The sequence below is a fragment of the Saccharomyces eubayanus genome, chromosome XVI, assembly GCF_001298625.1.
Source record: "Saccharomyces eubayanus strain FM1318 chromosome XVI, whole genome shotgun sequence".
Lineage (NCBI taxonomy): Eukaryota > Fungi > Ascomycota > Saccharomycetes > Saccharomycetales > Saccharomycetaceae > Saccharomyces > Saccharomyces eubayanus.
Genome location: NC_030975.1, coordinates 221,707 through 241,095, shown reverse-complemented (window position 1 = coordinate 241,095; position 19,389 = coordinate 221,707). Strand labels below are relative to the sequence as shown.

At 39.1% G+C, this 19,389-nt stretch overlaps 10 protein-coding genes across 10 annotated transcripts; 8 read left to right on the top strand and 2 right to left on the bottom strand.

Moving 5' to 3' along the window:
* Window positions 1-125: 125 nt before the first annotated feature.
* Window positions 126-1,346, top strand: PEP4 (proteinase A; the record flags this gene model as incomplete). Its single annotated transcript, XM_018368303.1, has 1 exon — window positions 126-1,346. One exon carries the CDS (start codon window positions 126-128, stop codon window positions 1,344-1,346), a length of 1,221 nt encoding a protein of 406 aa, XP_018218883.1.
* A 425-nt stretch (window positions 1,347-1,771) lies between these two features.
* Window positions 1,772-3,886, top strand: KIP2 (Kip2p; the record flags this gene model as incomplete). The annotated part of the gene is made up of 1 exon (XM_018368302.1): window positions 1,772-3,886. The coding sequence occupies one exon, from the start codon at window positions 1,772-1,774 to the stop codon at window positions 3,884-3,886; it is 2,115 nt and encodes a 704-aa protein (XP_018218882.1).
* A 437-nt stretch (window positions 3,887-4,323) lies between these two features.
* Window positions 4,324-5,184, top strand: PRM4 (pheromone-regulated protein PRM4; the record flags this gene model as incomplete). The annotated part of the gene is made up of 1 exon (XM_018368301.1): window positions 4,324-5,184. The coding sequence occupies one exon, from the start codon at window positions 4,324-4,326 to the stop codon at window positions 5,182-5,184; it is 861 nt and encodes a 286-aa protein (XP_018218881.1).
* Window positions 5,185-5,332: 148 nt separating this feature from the next.
* TGS1 (RNA methyltransferase) lies at window positions 5,333-6,250 on the bottom strand (the record flags this gene model as incomplete). The annotated part of the gene is made up of 1 exon (XM_018368300.1): window positions 5,333-6,250. One exon carries the CDS (start codon window positions 6,248-6,250, stop codon window positions 5,333-5,335), a length of 918 nt encoding a protein of 305 aa, XP_018218880.1.
* A 480-nt stretch (window positions 6,251-6,730) lies between these two features.
* On the top strand, window positions 6,731-8,905 carry AIM44 (Aim44p; the record flags this gene model as incomplete). Its single annotated transcript, XM_018368299.1, has 1 exon — window positions 6,731-8,905. One exon carries the CDS (start codon window positions 6,731-6,733, stop codon window positions 8,903-8,905), a length of 2,175 nt encoding a protein of 724 aa, XP_018218879.1.
* Window positions 8,906-9,250: 345 nt separating this feature from the next.
* PET20 (Pet20p) lies at window positions 9,251-10,012 on the top strand (the record flags this gene model as incomplete). Its single annotated transcript, XM_018368298.1, has 1 exon — window positions 9,251-10,012. One exon carries the CDS (start codon window positions 9,251-9,253, stop codon window positions 10,010-10,012), a length of 762 nt encoding a protein of 253 aa, XP_018218878.1.
* Window positions 10,013-10,688: 676 nt separating this feature from the next.
* CDC60 (leucine--tRNA ligase CDC60) lies at window positions 10,689-13,964 on the bottom strand (the record flags this gene model as incomplete). The annotated part of the gene is made up of 1 exon (XM_018368297.1): window positions 10,689-13,964. One exon carries the CDS (start codon window positions 13,962-13,964, stop codon window positions 10,689-10,691), a length of 3,276 nt encoding a protein of 1,091 aa, XP_018218877.1.
* An 841-nt stretch (window positions 13,965-14,805) lies between these two features.
* Window positions 14,806-16,677, top strand: BEM4 (Bem4p; the record flags this gene model as incomplete). Its single annotated transcript, XM_018368296.1, has 1 exon — window positions 14,806-16,677. The coding sequence occupies one exon, from the start codon at window positions 14,806-14,808 to the stop codon at window positions 16,675-16,677; it is 1,872 nt and encodes a 623-aa protein (XP_018218876.1).
* A 312-nt stretch (window positions 16,678-16,989) lies between these two features.
* On the top strand, window positions 16,990-17,820 carry DI49_5303 (uncharacterized protein; the record flags this gene model as incomplete). Its single annotated transcript, XM_018368295.1, has 1 exon — window positions 16,990-17,820. The coding sequence occupies one exon, from the start codon at window positions 16,990-16,992 to the stop codon at window positions 17,818-17,820; it is 831 nt and encodes a 276-aa protein (XP_018218875.1).
* Window positions 17,821-18,331: 511 nt separating this feature from the next.
* Window positions 18,332-19,099, top strand: SVS1 (Svs1p; the record flags this gene model as incomplete). The annotated part of the gene is made up of 1 exon (XM_018368294.1): window positions 18,332-19,099. One exon carries the CDS (start codon window positions 18,332-18,334, stop codon window positions 19,097-19,099), a length of 768 nt encoding a protein of 255 aa, XP_018218874.1.
* Window positions 19,100-19,389: the final 290 nt, after the last annotated feature.

Here is a 19,389-nt window from a genome sequence, read left to right as displayed (position 1 = left end):
GAAACAGTTTTCACTAGTTTCTAACCCTACTGTATCTATAAAAGTTCTTTTTATAGAATTCTAAAGGAAAAGAACAAAAGAGTTTATTCGGAGTGCCATCTAACTCAGAATTATAATAAAAGAAAATGTTCAGTTTACAAGCTCTATTACCATTGGCCTTATTGTTGTTGGCCAGCATTAATCCAGCCGCTGCCAAAGTTCACAAGGCTAAAATTTACAAGCATGAATTGACCGATGAGATGAAGGAAGTTACATTTGAGCAACATTTGGCTCATTTAGGCCAAAAATACTTGACTCAATTCGAGAAAGCCAACCCTGAGGTTGCCTTTTCCAGAGAACATCCCTTTTTTACCGAAGGTGGTCACGATGTCCCATTGACGAACTATTTAAATGCTCAATATTATACTGATATTTCCTTGGGTAACCCACCTCAAAACTTCAAAGTTATTCTGGATACTGGTTCTTCAAACCTTTGGGTTCCTAGTACCGAATGTGGTTCTTTGGCTTGTTTCCTGCACTCTAAATACGATCATGAAGCTTCTTCAAGTTATAAGGCTAATGGTACCGAATTTGCTATCCAATATGGTACTGGTTCTTTGGAAGGTTACATCTCCCAAGACACACTCTCTATCGGTGATTTAACCATTCCAAAACAAGACTTTGCTGAAGCTACCAGTGAACCAGGCCTAACATTTGCCTTTGGTAAATTCGACGGTATTTTAGGTTTAGGCTACGACACTATCTCCGTCGATAAAGTTGTTCCACCATTTTACAATGCCATTCAACAAGACTTGTTGGACGAAAAGAGGTTCGCTTTTTACTTGGGTGACACTTCTAAGGATAGTGAGAATGGTGGTGAAGCTACCTTTGGTGGCATTGACGAGTCCAAATTCAAGGGCGACGTCACTTGGTTGCCAGTTCGTCGTAAGGCCTACTGGGAAGTTAAATTCGAAGGTATTGGTTTAGGCCATGAGTTTGCCGAATTAGAGGGTCATGGTGCTGCCATTGACACGGGTACTTCTTTGATCACTTTACCATCAGGTTTAGCTGAAATGATCAACGCCGAAATCGGTGCCAAGAAGGGTTGGAGTGGCCAATACGCTCTTGACTGTAACACTAGAGACGGCTTACCTGATTTGACTTTCAACTTCAACGGTTACAACTTCACCATTGGACCATACGATTACACTCTGGAAGTATCAGGTTCTTGTATTTCTGCAATTACTCCAATGGATTTCCCAGAACCAGTCGGTCCATTGGCTATCATTGGTGATGCCTTCTTGCGCAAATACTACTCCATTTACGATTTGGGTAAAGATGCGGTTGGTTTGGCTGAAGCTATTTAAGTCAGCTTTTTTTCTCTCCTTTTCTGCCATTCTGGCTTCTTCACAATAAAAAAAGAACAAAAATAATTAGTATATTTACGAAAATCATAAAGACACACTTTTTTCTTGCTTTATTCAAAGAACTAATCATTGTTCTCACTCGTTCTATCTCGATTATCATATCTATTGCTCTACAATATATCTCTGAGAATCATAGCACTCACGCACGCACGGGTAACTATTATTATATTGCTCGAAATTCTCGTTGTTTATTGTTTTCCATTAGCGGAATAATTAATAACAGAACAAGGCAAGCAAAAACGAAAAAAAAAAAAATACGCTATAGAGATCAGCAGGTTCCGCTAGATTTATAGCACCCGGCGTTATCATAACATATATAAAGTACTAAATATTCCCTCAATCATTCATATTAGTAGATTTTATCGATGATTCAAAAAATGAGTCCAAGTCTAAGGAGGCCATCTACAAGGTCTAGTTCAGGTTCAAGCAATATCCCACAATCACCCTCAGTACGATCAACTTCATCGTTTTCTAACGTGAGGAAAAWCTCAATTCGCAATGCGTCCAATTCAGGTTCACAATCAGTTTCTGCATCCTCCACAAGAAGCAGTTCGCCATTAAGGTCTGTATCTGCTAAGTCTGATCCCTTTCTTCATCCAGGTAAGATAAGGGTCAGAAGAAGCAATAGCACTAACAATTGCTTGAGAAAAAATGACACATATACAGGTTCAATCACTGTAACTATTCGGCCCAAACCGCGGAGCACCGTGGCATCACACGACAGCGTGGGGCTTAAATCGCCTAGATATTCTCAACCAAGACCCAATCCACAAAGCGGCGGAAATACATTTATTAGAGATCCTTGGTTTATCACTAATGATAAGACAATAATACACGAGGAGATCGGAGAATTCGAGTTTGACCATGTTTTTGCCTCTCATTGCACCAACTTAGAAGTTTACGAAAGGACCAGCAAACCAATGATTGATAAGCTATTGGTAGGGTTCAATGCTACGATTTTTGCATATGGTATGACTGGATCAGGTAAAACGTTTACAATGAGCGGGAATGAGCATGAATTAGGTTTAATTCCTTTATCCGTTTCATATTTATTTAGCAATGTAATGGAACTTTCAATGAATGGCGATAAGAAATTCGATGTTATTATATCATACCTTGAGATTTAMAATGAAAGAATTTACGATTTATTAGAGAGTGGATTAGAGGAGTCCATTAGTAGGCCAAGCACGCCTTCAAGACTGTACATGGGTAAGGGAAATAGTAATGGATTAAGTGCTGAGTTGAAGATTAGAGACGACACCCAATACGGGGTGAAAGTTATTGGCCTCACTGAAAGAAGATGTGAAAGCAGCGAAGAGTTACTAAGATGGATTGCTATTGGTGACAAAAGTAGGAAAATTGGGGAAACTGATTACAATGCAAGAAGCTCCCGATCTCATGCTATCGTCTTAATTCGTTTAACGAGTACAGATTTGAATAGCGGTACATCAAGGTCAAGTACGTTATCGTTGTGTGACCTCGCAGGTTCAGAAAGAGCCACGGGACAGCAAGAGAGAAGGAAGGAGGGATCCTTTATCAATAAATCGTTACTTGCACTGGGGACAGTGATATCCAAACTTAGCGCTGATAAAATAAATCCAACAGGCCCAAACATACTCACGACACCGACGAGTACCGGCAGCAATAGTACTGGAACCGCCACTAGTAATAATAATATTCCAAACAACCACATTCCATATAGAGACTCCAAATTGACGCGTTTGTTGCAACCAGCACTCAGCGGGGATAGCATAGTGACGACGATATGTACAGTGGATACCAGAAATGACGCGGCGGCAGAAACTATCAATACGTTGAGGTTCGCATCGAGAGCAAAAAACGTCGCATTACATGTATCCAAAAAATCCATCATAAACAACGGAAATAATGACGGAGATAAAGACCGCACTATTGAGATGCTAAGACGTCAATTGGAAGACCAACGCCGGCTGATATCTGATTTGAAAGGCCGCTCAAGTCCAGGTGAGGGCTCAAGTCACTTCTCGAGTGACGGCAACATCAAGAGCAATGGGGCCGTCGATCCAAATTTGGCGCTAATGAGAGCGGAAAACCGGATATTGAAATATAAACTGGAGAACTGCGAAAAACTGCTGGATAAAGATGTGGTCGACCTGCAAGATTCTGAGATCATAGAGATTGTAGAGATGTTACCATTCGAGGTCGGCACTCTACTAGAAACGAAATTCCAAGGACTTGAATCACAAATAAGACAGTATAGAAAGTACACTCAAAAACTCGAGGACAAGATTATGACGCTGGAGAAACCCGGGCACACCGCAACGTCGCTAACCGGTTGCGGCGACACTGAAGTCACGGAACTGCGGAAGATGCTCGAAAGGAAGGACAAGATGATTGAGGCCCTGCAAAGTGCCAAACGATTACGAGACAGAGCCTTGAAACCGCTCACTAATGCACACCAAACCTCGCACCCTATTGTAAGAAACGATAAATTGACTTGATAAGGGCCCCAGATCTTGGGTGTTTTCCTCTGGTGCGGCTCTTTCTAAGCACTGCGCCTCCGGCTGCCCGGGACTTGCTGTGAACGAGATCTGCGCTCAGAAGGCCGCGTACAAAATGGCTGCTATAGGCACCCCTCGTTCAAAAGTAGGCAGAACATGGATTTTCGAGGTTCGTTTCAGTGTTGAATCGAATAATTTGACATCAGCTAATGAAGATCAAGACGTTTCGGGGTTGTTTCGGGGTTGTTTTCGAGCTAAAGTGCACGCCTTATAGGGGATTCATTATATAAGGTACTGACCAGATCGAGTAATGGAGCACTTCCTCAAGTTGCTTTGACCTGAATATATAGCATAGGCGTTTGCGTATATATTGTGTACCTTTATAGCATCAGCGTCGGCAACAAAACACCATTTGATAGGAGGAGAAAATAAGAACTATGATCACGGACTCGCCAATTTTAAAAAAGCACGCATCATCTAAAAAAAGCACAAGGATAGTATCTCTGACGCTGATTTTCCTCGGGATAGTAAGCTTTCTAGTGTTTACATGGGACGACTCCTTAGAATTTTACAATAACGCTACGGGCCTTAACGACAGTAACGATAGCAACGAGCAAGGGAGCGCGAAGAGATTGATTTACAAGCTACCAAACTTATTAAAGACCGCAGACGGTCTTCCAGATAAGAAAGAAAATGAATTGAATATTTTAAAAGTCAAAGAAGAAATCTCGCATATCCAAAGTGAAGTCGAGGTCGATATCCCGGCACCCGCATTTGAGTCTACAACATCGTCTTTATCCACAGCATTCCAAAAAGATGTGCCCGCGCCCAGAACAGCTACATCAACAGTGCCCTCATCCTCATCCTCTATTATCTTGAAAAGAAACATCAACCAAAAGAAATTCGACCCCAAAGTGAGCTTTCTTGACATCATAAATACCTCGCCAGCTGTGCTATTTATTATGTCATCACAAACGGACTCTGTTTTTTTGAGAAGCTTATTACAAAAAGAACTTGAGATTTCACCTGAATTGGCTATTGTCGATTTGGAAAAACATTCTCATGGTTATGAATTAGAAAAGTATATCAAGCAAAATAAACTGGACATAGACCCCAGTACTGCCTTGGAAACCATCCACTCGCCCTACTTGTTTTTGAATGGCATTTCCGTAATAAACAACGGAATAGCAAGAGACATAATCGAGCCTCATTCAAAGGGGTTGTTACTATCAGTTTTAAAGTCCGAAGCCCGCGGTAACTTACTCATTGAAAAGAAAGACATCCCTTCCAATTCATGAATCAGGTATTGTCATCCTCATGCGCTTGCAATTACATAAACCTTTTAACTGCTTCCCACCTACATATGTGGGCGCACACCTTCACACTATATAAATATCATATTATAATCCTTGCATTTTTTTGTTTAATGACTTTATTTATCTTTATTCAACCATTTATGTCGTAAATGTCTACACTTTTATCCTTGGTTGCTACAGTAGTTTCGCCTTTCTCCTGTTTTTCGTCTTCAGAACACAGCTCTACTCCGTTGTTTCCTTGCGTTCCAGGTTCGTAATTAAAGAAGCATTCCCCCCACATGCAAAAAATTCCCTTCATATATCCATTTTCCTTAACATATAGTACTTTACACTTGGCAAATGGGCCCAGGATTTTCCTCGTGGCTCGAGAAAGCTGTCCTAAGTCTGAATTCCTTGGCAAAAACATGATCACATTAGGACTTAATTTAAGGAAGCTCTTTAGCATTTTCGTTATCCCCATAGGTTTCAAATGAAGCTCTAGATCATAAACGTCACTTCTTAAGTACTCTGGGCCTCCCCAGGGCGGCGATCCAAATACACAATCGTACTTTATCTTGGAGAGTTTTTCCTTAGAGACTAGTTTTTTCCAGGATCCCTGTTTCAGCCATATCCTATCATCCACTCCATAGCTTTGAGCATTTTTCGCAGTGCAATATATGTGTTCGATGCTATAATCCACCCCATAAACATAAGGGAATTGCTTGGCAAATTGTATAGTATTACCACCACCCCCACAAAATACATCCAATATCTTCTCACCGTTTGGTATGCATGCCTTGACGAAATTTGCCAAGAAACACGCAATTCTTTCTGGCGTTACACTGAACCAAAGCTCATCTGTCATATATATCGATGACGAATCTATTTTTGAAAACAATCGACGTCTATTTTTCCAGTACTTAAAAAGTTTTCCATTTAACGGCTTTGACGACTCTATCTTGTAAGCATTTTCCTCTATTAGCCTTCGCAAGGTTTTATACTTGGAATGATGCTTCCTTTTGCGTGCTGCATGTCTTATCTTCGAAGCATGAATGAACCTTTTTACCATTATTTCAACTACGCTAATAGTCTGTTTATTGCTTCTTTCCGCAAGACGTATGCTAGACAGTGATTAATGTCAAAGAGATACCAGTTCCTCGGGAACCAACTCCCCTATTCACATCTCATCTAATGCGATGAGATGCCTCGAGAATTTTTCATCTATTGTTTTCGTGTAAAAATATTTTAGAAAAAAGGCGATGGCTGGCAAGGACGGAAAAAAAATGGCTGTTTCAGCCATTTACCTATCCACATTAAATATTTAATTGCCAGGATAAGGAACCGCTATACCCACCCCTCCGAGAAGGGCTGCAACCAGGGGAACCTGCTTGCTGGGCTTTTTGAATATCATCAATCTCTTGCAAAATATGTAGTATATATAGATTTAAGCATTTACAATAAATGGGATCGAGAATATAACGGCATAGCAAGGAAGTCAAAGTTAAACTTACCGAAAACACTAAAATAAATACTGCATATTCTTATCAATATGATTATCAGATCACCAATAAGAACAAAGACCAAATCATTCAGAGGCGACCAAATAGATTTTAAATTTCCGTCCACCGAAAGCTTACCAAGAGGAACGATGGAAGAATATCACCTAAACAATCACCACCTTTTGAACAATACTTTAGGTGGAGAAAATCCAGTCACACACGATGAAGACGCCACCTCTCAAATTTTATCTGACTATACATCCGCATCCAATACAAATACAAATTCTGGCTACTCCTCTAATGGATACTATTCATTTGCTAATATCTCCGACAACACCACATCATCTCCACGAATTATTGTCAACCCAAATGAAGCCACTAACAGATTGACATCCTCAGACTCTAACAAAAGCGACTATTTTGCTTCCCATGATGTACAAAACGATGATTCTTTACATTATAGTAGTTCAAGTGTGGTAAGAAACCAACTACATTCGATGGAAGTTATTCCAGAGGGAAATGTAACCGGCTCAGTATCGTCAGCTCTCCAGACCATTCCAACTGCAGAAAACGTTTCCTACAACATCGCATCGTCATCGGCATCATCGATATCGTCAAAGGGAACGACACCCAACGGAACGCTGCAGCCAACGCAGGAGGCTGAAACCATAATCAATCCGAAATTGGAGAAACATGAAGAAGTTATTAAACAAAAAAAGCCAGTCCCAGAATGTAAAAAAAAGCTAAACAGAGTTCCTACCATAAAACAGGTCGGGTCTTTAAAATCTTCGAATTCTAGATACAATTCTAGTGCCAGTAGCAGGTCAACTAGCGCTCGTGGCAGCTTAAAGCGATCCAAGGCTATTAGATGCAAAGGCGGTCTCTTGTATTATTTTACTTCACTGGGAATTAGGATAAAAAAAACGCTACACAGACTAAGATCAGCCATAAGAAGAAAATTGTTTTCATTTAATGACAAAAATGCTACCACCTCTATATGTAAGAATTCTAAAATCAAGACTCAGAATAATAAAAAATCAAAAAAAAGGCAAGCCGACTTGATTAAGAACAAGGACCTTTCTACTTCTCGTCATAAAAAAGCGCAAAGATATGTATCCAATTTACAAAGATCAATATCGTCAAAGTCTTTGGTACCCGTACTAGCCCCGCTACAAACCACGAAACCTCTAGAAATTGATACAAATTGCGAGGCCATGGTTTCCGAATCCAAGGAACCAACAGTAGGACCAAAGGGGCCAAAGAGCCCTTTAGTAAGGTATACACCATCCTTAAGAAGAACAAATTCATCCATCAGAAGGGCTGCCTCTATTTTAACCACATCTGCTACTATGACACCGGTAAACAACAGAAATTCCTTTATTTCTGTATCAGAGAGTGTTAATAATGCTGTCACTCGCAACAGCAGTGCGTACTCTAGATCAAGATTGGTAAGATCGAAACCCTCAACTTCCTTAAATGCAATCGCGAGACAACCATCAATTGTAGTAGAAAATAGAGTAATTCCATTATCTATGAATCGATTCTCAATAAAGGAAGAAGACGAATATGTCATAGACACAACTTCTATGAGGGAATTATCCCCGGTTAATAGTGTTTCCTCATCTGACTATGACCAAAAATCATTAGCAAGCCATTCAGATTACGCGGATGCAATGGAAACAATAGAAGCTATAGACGAAGACGAAACTGGAAATAGCAAAAGCATACAAGAAGACAACTTGAAGAGCGAAAGTGTCTCCAATGATATGAGTTACGATTTGATGAAGCATTATTTGAGCACAGTCATTGCGCAAAGAATCATGCTCCGGGTGCAGATTGCGCGTCTACAGGATTCTAAAGACGCTGTTGTTTATATGAATAAATCTGCTGAAACAAACTCGACTATCTATGAAGATCTCGTCGACTCCCTCTTAATTGAATATGAGGCGGATGGCAATTCCTCCCAAATACTTGATGATGTTTCAATGAGAGATGAGGATGAAGAAGAAGAAGAAGAAGAAGAAGAAGAGGAAAAAGGGGACGTTTTAGTGGAAGAAATAGACCAGTTAGCAAACTTAAGGCCGATAGAAAAAGAAAGAAATTTGAGCATTACTTTGAGATCACCATTCGCCATGTTAAACTCTGCCTATTCTAATAGCATAATATCGTTGCCTACAGGGGCTGTCAAGAGGTCATTGACTCTTCCTGTTGGCATAAAAATATAATAAAAAAATATAGTCATATAAATCTGCATTCAATATTAACATAAATAATAATAATACTAACGGTCATAATAATTAATGGCAATCTCAACCATTATCATCTTCGACGAGAATCAACACCTTTTCTTTTTATCGTTTCTTTTTCCCTCGCCGTATCGGGATCGTTTACACCAAAGGGTATTTATAATAACTACTTGGATGACTCTACATTTCCTTCGACTTACATCACCTTACATACACCAAATACGCACAAAGTGTAAAGACCATTTGCTGTCAAACGCTACCAAAGGGTCCTTAAGAAAAAACTCTCTATTGAGCAAGCCAGAGCGTTAAGTCGACCCATAAGCTATGTTAAAGCTAGCTAACACATTTATCTCGCCCTTATCAAGGAATAGTGTCGTTTCCTTAAGAATAGCTTCCACATCCAAACGATATCAGTCTTCATTTACATTTTTAAACAACCACTCGTTATTGTCCAAAAGTCAGATGAAATCTAAAAGGAAAAAGGGTAGTAAAAAGGCGGCGTATCATCGCCAACCCCCAGAGCACGAATGCAATACACCACTTATAGAGCAAAGCGAAGCAATATCCAAAACAGATTCTACCAATATAAGGGCTTCGCATTCAAGAAAGAAAAGACGCGATTTTTCGTGGCTTCCAAGAGTTCCATCCACCTCACACCTAAAGCATAGTGACATGACCACAAACGTACTCTATTCTGGATACAGACCCATATTTATTAATCCTAATGACCCAAAGCTAAAAGAAGATACCGGAAGTACATTGTACGAGTTTGCCATGAAGCTAGACGATTTAAATGAACCTCTGTCCCCATGGATATCCTCCGCCACTGGACTTGAATTCTTTTCAGAATGGGAGAACATACCTAGTGAGCTGCTGAAAAATTTGAAACCTTTCCATCCACCTGGCGAAAAAGCAATGGACGTTAATGAACTAACGAGTGTAGCTGCTAAAGGTAATACGGCAAACAGCAATGAGAATAACGAGACTTTTCAGAAGAAAATGGACGAGGTTTTAAAAAGAAGAGGTAAAGGAAGAAAAAAACCAGTGGTGACATTACTACAAATGAAAAAAAAAATGGAAGGATGAATAATGAAACGCTTCGTCCTAACTTTTTACTTCATTAACGAGACAGCTTTTAAGCACTAGGGTGTATATTGTACGTGGCCATTTGGGTTTTATTTGATTTTATTTTTTTCTCAACTTTTGCTATTACTTTTTATTGGGCTTCCTTTCTCATCTGCTGACCACATCGACCTTTTTTATTTTGGTTTTGATACGCAATGCTTTTTCTCACATCCTCAAAGTACATTACACTTATAAACTTATCATTCATTCAACACATTTTTTTTAATTATTTATTTATTTGTTTATCGAACTATCTATCTATTCATTCACTTACTTATTGATTTCTTGCTTTCGCCTGGTCCTTTGATTTATGCCAAACCTTCCACTGAATTTTGATTATCCATCCGATTATTGACAGGAAGGACTACAGTGATAACGTAGTATCACTCAAACAAAATGTCTGATCAATAATGTAAAAATGGATATCCTTTTTTGAACTCGTAGTGCGCGTTATTATGAAACACGGGAATACAGAACGAAACAATTGTATGATTACAATATATTTATTATATACGAGCCGAAATTTATCGAAGCTATGTCATATTTGGTAGTTCTTTACTGATTTTATAAACTTTTTTTTTGAAATTTTGTATCCTTTTTTTATCAACAAATCATTATGAGGCATCTCAAGACACATTTACATGTTTTGGAAAATGACACCTGGATTACCTGGAACAGCGTTTTCAACAATCTTTGTTACAGGTGGGATTTCAACTTCTTCACCAGTAAATATATCCTTACCAGTCTTAGCGCCATATGGGAAAGAAATTGCGCTGAACTCAGCAATTTTCAAAGCTTGAGCAGCCTTTTCAACATTCTTAGCAGCAGCTTTAACGGTGTCAATTTCATTGAATTGCAATTCTCTTTCAAAGACATGTTCTGGGCTTTCACTAACTAAACGTTGCTTTAACAAAGAAATGAATGGCATAGCTCTCTTCATTTCCTTGGGTTCGACGTACTCTCTGATCTTCTTGTTATCATTTAAAGTTTGTTCAGCAAACATTTTACGAACAACTTCAACACATTGTGATTGCCATTCTGGGAAAGATTCAGAAATTAATAAAATTAACTTAACTGGCCTGGATGCATCAACTTCAGCAGACTTACCCTTTTTCTTCTTTAGTGCTTGACCTTCACCTTCTCTAATACTTCTTTGTAAATTTCTTAAGTAATCCAAAGAGGCCAGAACTCCCTTATCTATTGGCTTGGAAGCACGTGGAAATTTAGCATTTTGTACAGAACTTTGCTTGCCTAAAACTTCACGGTACATGTACTCAGCAAAATGTGGAGCAATTGGAGCCAGCAATAAGGCTTGTGCTTCAATGTAACGGGCAATCAAATCTTTATGCATGGTACCGCTAGCTTCACGGTAGTAATCTCTAGCAGCTTGGAAATCAAAAAGACCGTATTTCAAAGCATTCTTATAATTAGTTAAAGCATATTGTTCGTAAGTCTTTTCGATCAAAGCATTCATTTCATGTTCGAATGCGATGTCAAAGAAATCAGTTATTTCACCGGTTCTCAAATGAGAGGGATGCTGGGTAATATCCTCTGCCCATTCCTTCAAGTTGAATAATCTTAAAATAGCAGCATTGGCATTAGATTCATCAAAATTGGCATCTTCAACAGTGTCACCAGCATCGGCAAACGCAATACGAGAAGCATCTGCACCAAACTTTTCGACAGTCTGTTCTAAAGTCATGAAATTACCAGTGGACTTAGACATTTTGGCGTTGTTCAACATCAAATGACCATTGGCTCTAATACCCTTTGGCCAGAATTTCTTTGGGAACAATGCGACATGAGTATAGATGAAAAAAGTTAAATGATTTGGAATCAAATCTTTACCAGAGATAGAGACATCTAATGGATAAAAGTATTCGAATTCTCTTCTCAACTTTTGCAAGGAGACTAACGGAATATCAGAATCCTTAACATCGTCTTGATGCTGGAAAATGTAGTCAAATACTTCCTCGGTCATTTGGTCTGCTGAGATGCCTAATGGACCGATTTCTTTACCAAAGTAATCCTTGAATAACAAATGAGCAATAGTATAAAATGATTGATAAATAGTAGAGTCCGATAAAGATTCAACTAAGTATTTTTCATCCCAAGGTAACCTAGTACCCAAACCATAAGTACGACAAACGGCCCAGTTTTTCAACCAATCCAAAACACCCTCGAAAGCGTTCTTCACTTCAGGAGCAAATAGTTGCATACCTTCCAAACATTCAATGGCTTGTTTCTTCCAGCTTTCTTCACCATAGTCAACATACCATTGATCTTCCAGAGAAACAATACAGTCATCACCAGAACGAGACGTTACTAAAGACTCTGGTTCGTTGTAAACGAAAGCTTCACCTGCAGCAATCATATCAGCCTTGACCTTATTTTTGGCAACTTCGACCTTTTCGCCCTTGTAAGGACCATAAATCATAGTACCAGTATAGTAATCTTCTTTGTAAGCAATCTTTTTGGCTTCTGCCAATAAATTTTTATCCTTTGGAGATTGAATTTTCTTTTCTTCAACAATGGCTTTGGCAGTTAAATCACCATACTTTTCAGTACGCATAATTGGAACGATCTCATGGTCAATCCATTCAGATTTGATACCGTAATATTCTGGCTTGTGCAGCAAGTCCTTGGTAGTAATATAGTCATCTGGGGAGTTAGATGGAACACAAGTGACCACACCGGTACCCTTAGTGGCAATGACAGTTTCCATAGGTAAAATTCTTAATTCTGGATATACGGATAGTGGAGCATGGATTCTGGTACCAATGAAGGCCTTACCAGGAATGGCAACAACTGGTTTGTAGAAGCCTCTCTTTGGTGTCAACTTTTGGTATGACATGTTTTTGAATGCACGTTCAGTAGTAATGTAATAAGAGTCACCAGCATCGAAAATACCGTATTTAATTGTTGGAGAGACGAAGCAACACGTTTGACCGTACATGGTTTCAGGTCTCAAGGTGGCGGCGACAAAGTAGAACTTCTTAGATTTGTCAATGGCGGAAGTAGAGTCAATGATTGCTGCAGCATCATCGGCGAATTCCAAAGCTTCGATTTTAACACCAATATATTCTTGCGGTGTAACACCTTCACCCGATTGTCTATCGTGGTCCATACAAGCTTGACCATCTTTTTCTGAGTAGATGGTGTAACGTTCACCAAATTTGATCTTACCTGCAGCCTTTAATTTGTTCATTTGCCATCTGATGAAAGCATCATAATAAGGATTAGCATCGGTAGTGACAAAAGAACGTCTCCAGTCAATACGGGAACCCAGCGAGCTACAATCACTTTCACATAGAGGTGGGAAATAAGTTAACCAATACTTAGCATCGGCAAACTGGATAATTTGTTCTCTTGGGATACCAAGTTGTAACATAATCTCAAATTGATATTTACCACGACCTTTTTTGGCAGCAGCCTTTGATTTCTTAGCTTTGAACTTAGTGACATCCTCATGTTCTTTTTCGACTGGAGTTTCTTCGTTAGTTTCTTCTTCTTCAGCTGGTACATTGTCGTAGTTGTCACCAAATAATTCGGCTTCTCTCTTTAACTTATCAGCACAAGCTAGAATTGGCATACCAGTACAGTGGAAACCTAATGGGAACAAAGCTCTCTTACCATTCATTCTTTCGAAACCGATAGAAAATTCGACTTTGGAAAGAGTGAAACAATGGCCGGCGTGTAAAACACCGTTCATGTAAGGATAGGCCATAGATGCCATAAACTTGGGGTATTTGCGGTGCAATTCTTCAGAGTCCATAGTGATGGGCTCATCTTCAATTGATGGAGCATCAATTTCGAATTGATGTTCTTCAGCCCATATTTTTTGATATTTCTTTTCGATGGCAATCAACGCATCTCTACGTGCCGTATTTTCTAAGACCAGACCAGAAGACATTGTTTGCTGGTTGAGGTTTTTCTTTTTATGTCTTGGATTTTTTAAAAAAAAAAGACCGTTACGTTTCCGTGCTTATATTATATAACTTAATGCATCAAGCAAACGCTGAAAAAAGAAAAACAGCATAAGGTTTCTTTTCATTCTTAATTTTCTTTTTTTTTTTCATTAATTATTTGCGTGGGTGACTGATTCGTTTTTTCATCTTGCAGACAAAGGAACCGTTAACGGCCACATCTTCGTACCAAGTGAGGATAGCAGAAGGCAATCAGATGCCTTAAGCAACAATCCTGGGTAGAGAAAGGAAGAACTAGGAGCATCAGCCAGCCGAGGTGCCCATACAACAACGCGCTCAATGGCCAACTTCTGTACCTGTATACGAAAAGGAAATGTATTGGATCGAGGCTAGTATACCGTTTTATTCAACCAAAAACTGGGTCTATGGTTTAGCCGCTGAAGTTCCTGAGTGGAGTGGAAAAAACGGCGTTACTGTACTCATACCTACATAGAGATAGATGGGAACTATAGTGTTGAGTACAAATAAGTTAGCCTTTTTGAATCATTTGAAACTAGCCTATATCAGTTTACTGTCCCTTGTGTCCACCGGGAATTGAGAAAATGTCTTTATGAGTGGGACAAATCAGGTATTCTTTTTAAAGAGGGTCGATAAAAACAAGGCACCGTTACCCGTAGCTAAAATATAAAAGACATTACATAGCATAGTCGAAGAGGGCGGCGATAGACCACTCCACACCATGAATTATCCAGAGAATTTCTTCAGTCAGCCTGTATTCAACGCTAAAAGGGTCACAATTCGAAAGCAAAACGCCGTGAGAATTGCTGAATGGATTACGAAGAAATTTTGTTCGGGTTGCAACCGATTCTAAATGCTTCTACAATTAAAGATGTTCCAATGAACGATGTTTACCTCGGAAGTTACTTAATTGTAATTGACCAATTGGCCGTTTCATTGAGAGAACCGAACAATAGAAATGTTGTTGGAAAAACTGGTTTGCTAGCAAATCTGGTGCGGATTCTAGAACAAGCTCTGGATCACTGCCTTCACGATGAGAATACCTCAGATAACGATAAGCTAGCATTCTTCAAAATCGTTTCTGAGCTGATCAGATGTGTTGCCAATGCGATGATTGACAATGATGATAATAGAGACGTTGTTCTATCCGTGGGAAAGAACATACTGTTTTCTTATTATATAGGTGGAATACTGAAATTGAATCAAATATCCCTTGACGACACGGACGATAGACTATTAAATGACCTGCAAATGAGATCAGTTGCACTATTAAGAAATTTTTGTGCTGGAGGTGAAAGCTATATGGAAAAAATAGCTACCTTCATCAGAGGTCCAATATTTAGTATGTTAAAGACGACACAGTATACCTATCTGGCGTCGTCTGATCAAGTTACATTGGGAACGGAGCTACTGAGTGAGCTCTTAAAGTTCCACTACAAAAATGTTCAAATTAGCGATTTGTTCTTTTTGAGTCAGTACATTAAAAAAATCTCCTCTAAAGTGCAAAACATTGAACTACCACCAATAGAAGATGAAGCGCTCGTAGCCAGTACCGAAGTTCAACAGAACCTCGCTAATGAGGAAAGTGATGATGAAACCAATATCAACCTTGCATTGGTATTGGACCTATCAACATGTTTGGAAACTATTGTAGCAAAGGATGAAGATATAAACTTCTCTGGTGAAGAAGAGGTTGTTTTGAACATACAAAAAAACATACTCGCATCATTAGACTGTTTGGCACCGAAAACTTTCAATAATAAACTGATTGTAATGAGAAGACTTGTATCGTGTGCTGGAAACATATCTGCTAATTTGACTACTTCAAACAAAAAGGAGCAGCCTTTGTGCATCGAAACCATCAAGAACTCCACAAATAGTTACACTTTGGCTGCATCTTTGATTATTCTATCTAACTCAATTGCATGCAAAGCCGACGCTGATGCTCTGATGAAACTCGTATCCTTTGGTGAGTTAATTCAAGCTGGCAGTATATTCAAGGACCCAGTGCAATATCAAGGGTTTTTAGATCTAACAAGAAAGCTGTTAAACTTAGAAAATGCTATGTGGTTAGATGCTAAAGATTTAGTTGCTTTATTTCAAACAATGAAAAACTGCCACGAACAAACTAAATTTTTTAGCAACTTGTTACCGTTATTAACACATTTACTAAACAAAGTTCTAACCGTGCTGCCAAGCTCAAAACTACAAAGTTTGGTAAGCAGTGATCGGACAATTATTACTTTTATCACAGAACATGGAACATTGACATGCTGCATTGCAATGGATAAACTCTTGGTGTCCAAGACAACCTGTTCTACCGAAGTGTTGAAGCCGTTATGGGACACGATCTTCAAATTTCAAAATCCAGGCCAATCGGAACAGCTATCAATTTCAGATTTATTTCACATTACCAAAACTGTTGGAATTTATTTGAGAAATGTAAGCGCGGCAAATGATGCCAGCCCCATCGAAAATATACTGTTTATGAATTACATTCAAAAGTTGATTTTGATGCTAGAAACTATACTTTCGTTCAAAAATAACGAAGACAAAGGTAGCGAAAGCTGTTTCAATAACGGAAAGTTCATTGCGGGTATGATATTAAACCTAGTCAAAGGTACCGAATATTTGACACCAGAAGAGACCAAACTAGAGACGCTAGCAAAACTGTTTTTTTAAACATTACGTTTGTCGGATCCCACATTACGTTTAAACATAAATAGTAGTTGCAGTTGCATATATATATATATATATATATATATATATATATATATTATGTAACGTACTAACTTTATTAAATGAAACGTGTGGAGTTGGATGTAGGGTATGGGTGTAAAAAAGATGAGTCCCAAAGGGAAAATGAAAAGATTATCACGATGTTCTATCTGCACAAAAGCCAACAACTAAGGGAAAGAAACGTAGTTGTGTGACTTATTAACAGGTAGGTGAAACACGGCAAGTGTGTATTGGTATATCAAGAAAAAAACTAGTATGTTTTCTTCTGAAGAAAAGGATACCTGCCAGTTGTTGGGACCTGTGTCTCTTTTGGTTCAAACATTGATGGGTATAACAGCAGTGGCTGTGTTACTGGTTAAAAGAAACTATGAGCATCCAAGAAGGAAAATGATCGTGTGGAGTTATGATATCGGAAAACAGATTATCGGTTCACTCGGAATACATTTTTTAAATCTGGGTATTAGCATATTGAAAAGAAGGCGGAAACTATTTTTACTGGCCACCGGTAGTGATGACGACGAAGACCAATGCGACTGGTATTTCCTGAATTTGCTCTTAGATACCACTCTCGGGATCCCCATTCTTTGGTTATCCTTATACACAATTGAAAGAGTGCTAAAATCTCTACATTTTCAAAATATTGAAAGTGGTAATTACTTCCCATCTAAAAAGGTCAAGAATCACCCTAGAACGCCTTTATTTTCTGCATTTGTGAAACAGCTGGTCATTTTCATTCTCGGGCTGGGCGTGATGAAGCTATGCGTGTTTTTCATACTTAATTACCTGGAGGAATGGGCCTATTGGTTTGCGGATCTGATCCTTGGCTGGTCAGATTCATGGCCAAACTTGCAGGTTTTTTTGGTGATGTTTGTCTTCCCCATTTTGCTGAATTGCTTTCAGTACTTTTGCGTAGATAACGTCATCAAGTTACCTACAGAGAGTTTGACGCTAACTAATGCGGAGAATTTTGAAACAAACACATTCCGCGATGACGAATTTCCCGATCTATCGGAAGACTGGACTTACACCAACACTGAAGCACCTAACAAAGGCAACAACGCTTCCAGCTATGGCAGTATAATATAGTGCCTCAGAGGTGTTCAAAGCCCACTTTCACTGTTTTTCTTCCCTTGTTTCCTCGTTTTTACAAAAAGTACAGACGTTTTTATCTCACTCTCCGCAGAGCTCAGTTAATCGATAACCCCAAATTGTGTAATAGTATTTACAAGTGCATTCTCATCTTCGGCGTTGAAACCGCCATTCAATTTTCACCTTTTTAATGTGCATCGGATTTTCCTATTCTATTTTTCGTTTTCATTTTCCGCCCGCATTGGATAGCAAATTCGCGACGCTAACAATTTGGCATTTCGTGTTCTTGCGTTATTTCGTGTTTCAAATAGCCGTAAACAGAGGATGACCCAAGAATTTCTGATGGCTTAGAGCAGATGGACGTTGAACCGATCTGCGATTGAGGAAAGTAGTGTATTTAAAAGACACAAGATTGTTTTATCAAGTTATCGTTATGGTCTTAGAGTCTCTGTTTTGTTCAATAACATAAGAATAGTACTCCCATTCACAAATAAGCATATATATCATAATGATTTTCAATGTATTGTGTAGTTTATTGCTAGTTTCTTCCGGTGTTGTATGTGCCCAATACACCAACGGCACCCAGAGCTATACCCCATACACCAAGACATTATCCCCAACCTACTCTGTTCTGCCTCAAGAGACAACATTGACATACAGCGATGAGACGACCACCTTCTACTTGACATCCACTGTCTACTCTACCCATTGGTTCACCCCCTCTCCATCAGCTACTATTACAAGCGCACCTACCACTAGCACCCCTGCTTTAAGTACATCTACATCTGAATATACCACCACCTATTTCGACACAGACACCACTTACACATCTACTATAACTTCCGCTTATACCATTACTCTGTCCTCGGAGGCCACTACTGAGAAGGCTGAATCCGTTTCCACTAGCGTCACAGAAATTGCGTCTACCATCACTAACTCGGGTAGCACGTACACTTCCACCTTAACTTCAACTTTGTTAGTTACTGTACGTAATTCGAAAGCAAGCGCTACCGCGACAGTTGCTTCAACCACAGGCGCAGCCTCTGATATCGGTGCTTTAGAAAAATTGGTCTCTGCTGAAAGCCAATCTCAAGCTGCTGAAACCGCATCCAGCGGTGATGCGCAATGTAATGCAGCCACTCAGTATGTTACAATTACTGCTACTCCAGTTACTAAATTAGTCACTACTACTGCAGAACCTGTCGTTCAATACGTTACTGTTACAGCCGGTGCTGGTAATATAACTACTGCTGCTAACAACGGTACCCACATTTAGTGCGATTTGTTGAAGAGCCAAATGGGAAATGCCCCTCAGATAAACGTGTATTTATTCATCCCATACCGGATTATTAGTGCTATTTGATGGGCATCAAACAAAATAGACAATAAGAAAAACAACATTCACATTTCGATCTCGTAAATAAAAGATAGAACATAAACAAAAAAAATACTATGTAACTTGACTACTATACGAAAAATTTATAGTTTTATGATTTTCAAGAAGAGCCGTAGGTGGTATAAAACGCTTTTGTTAAAATGCTATATTTTCCTTTTTGCTTTATTTGA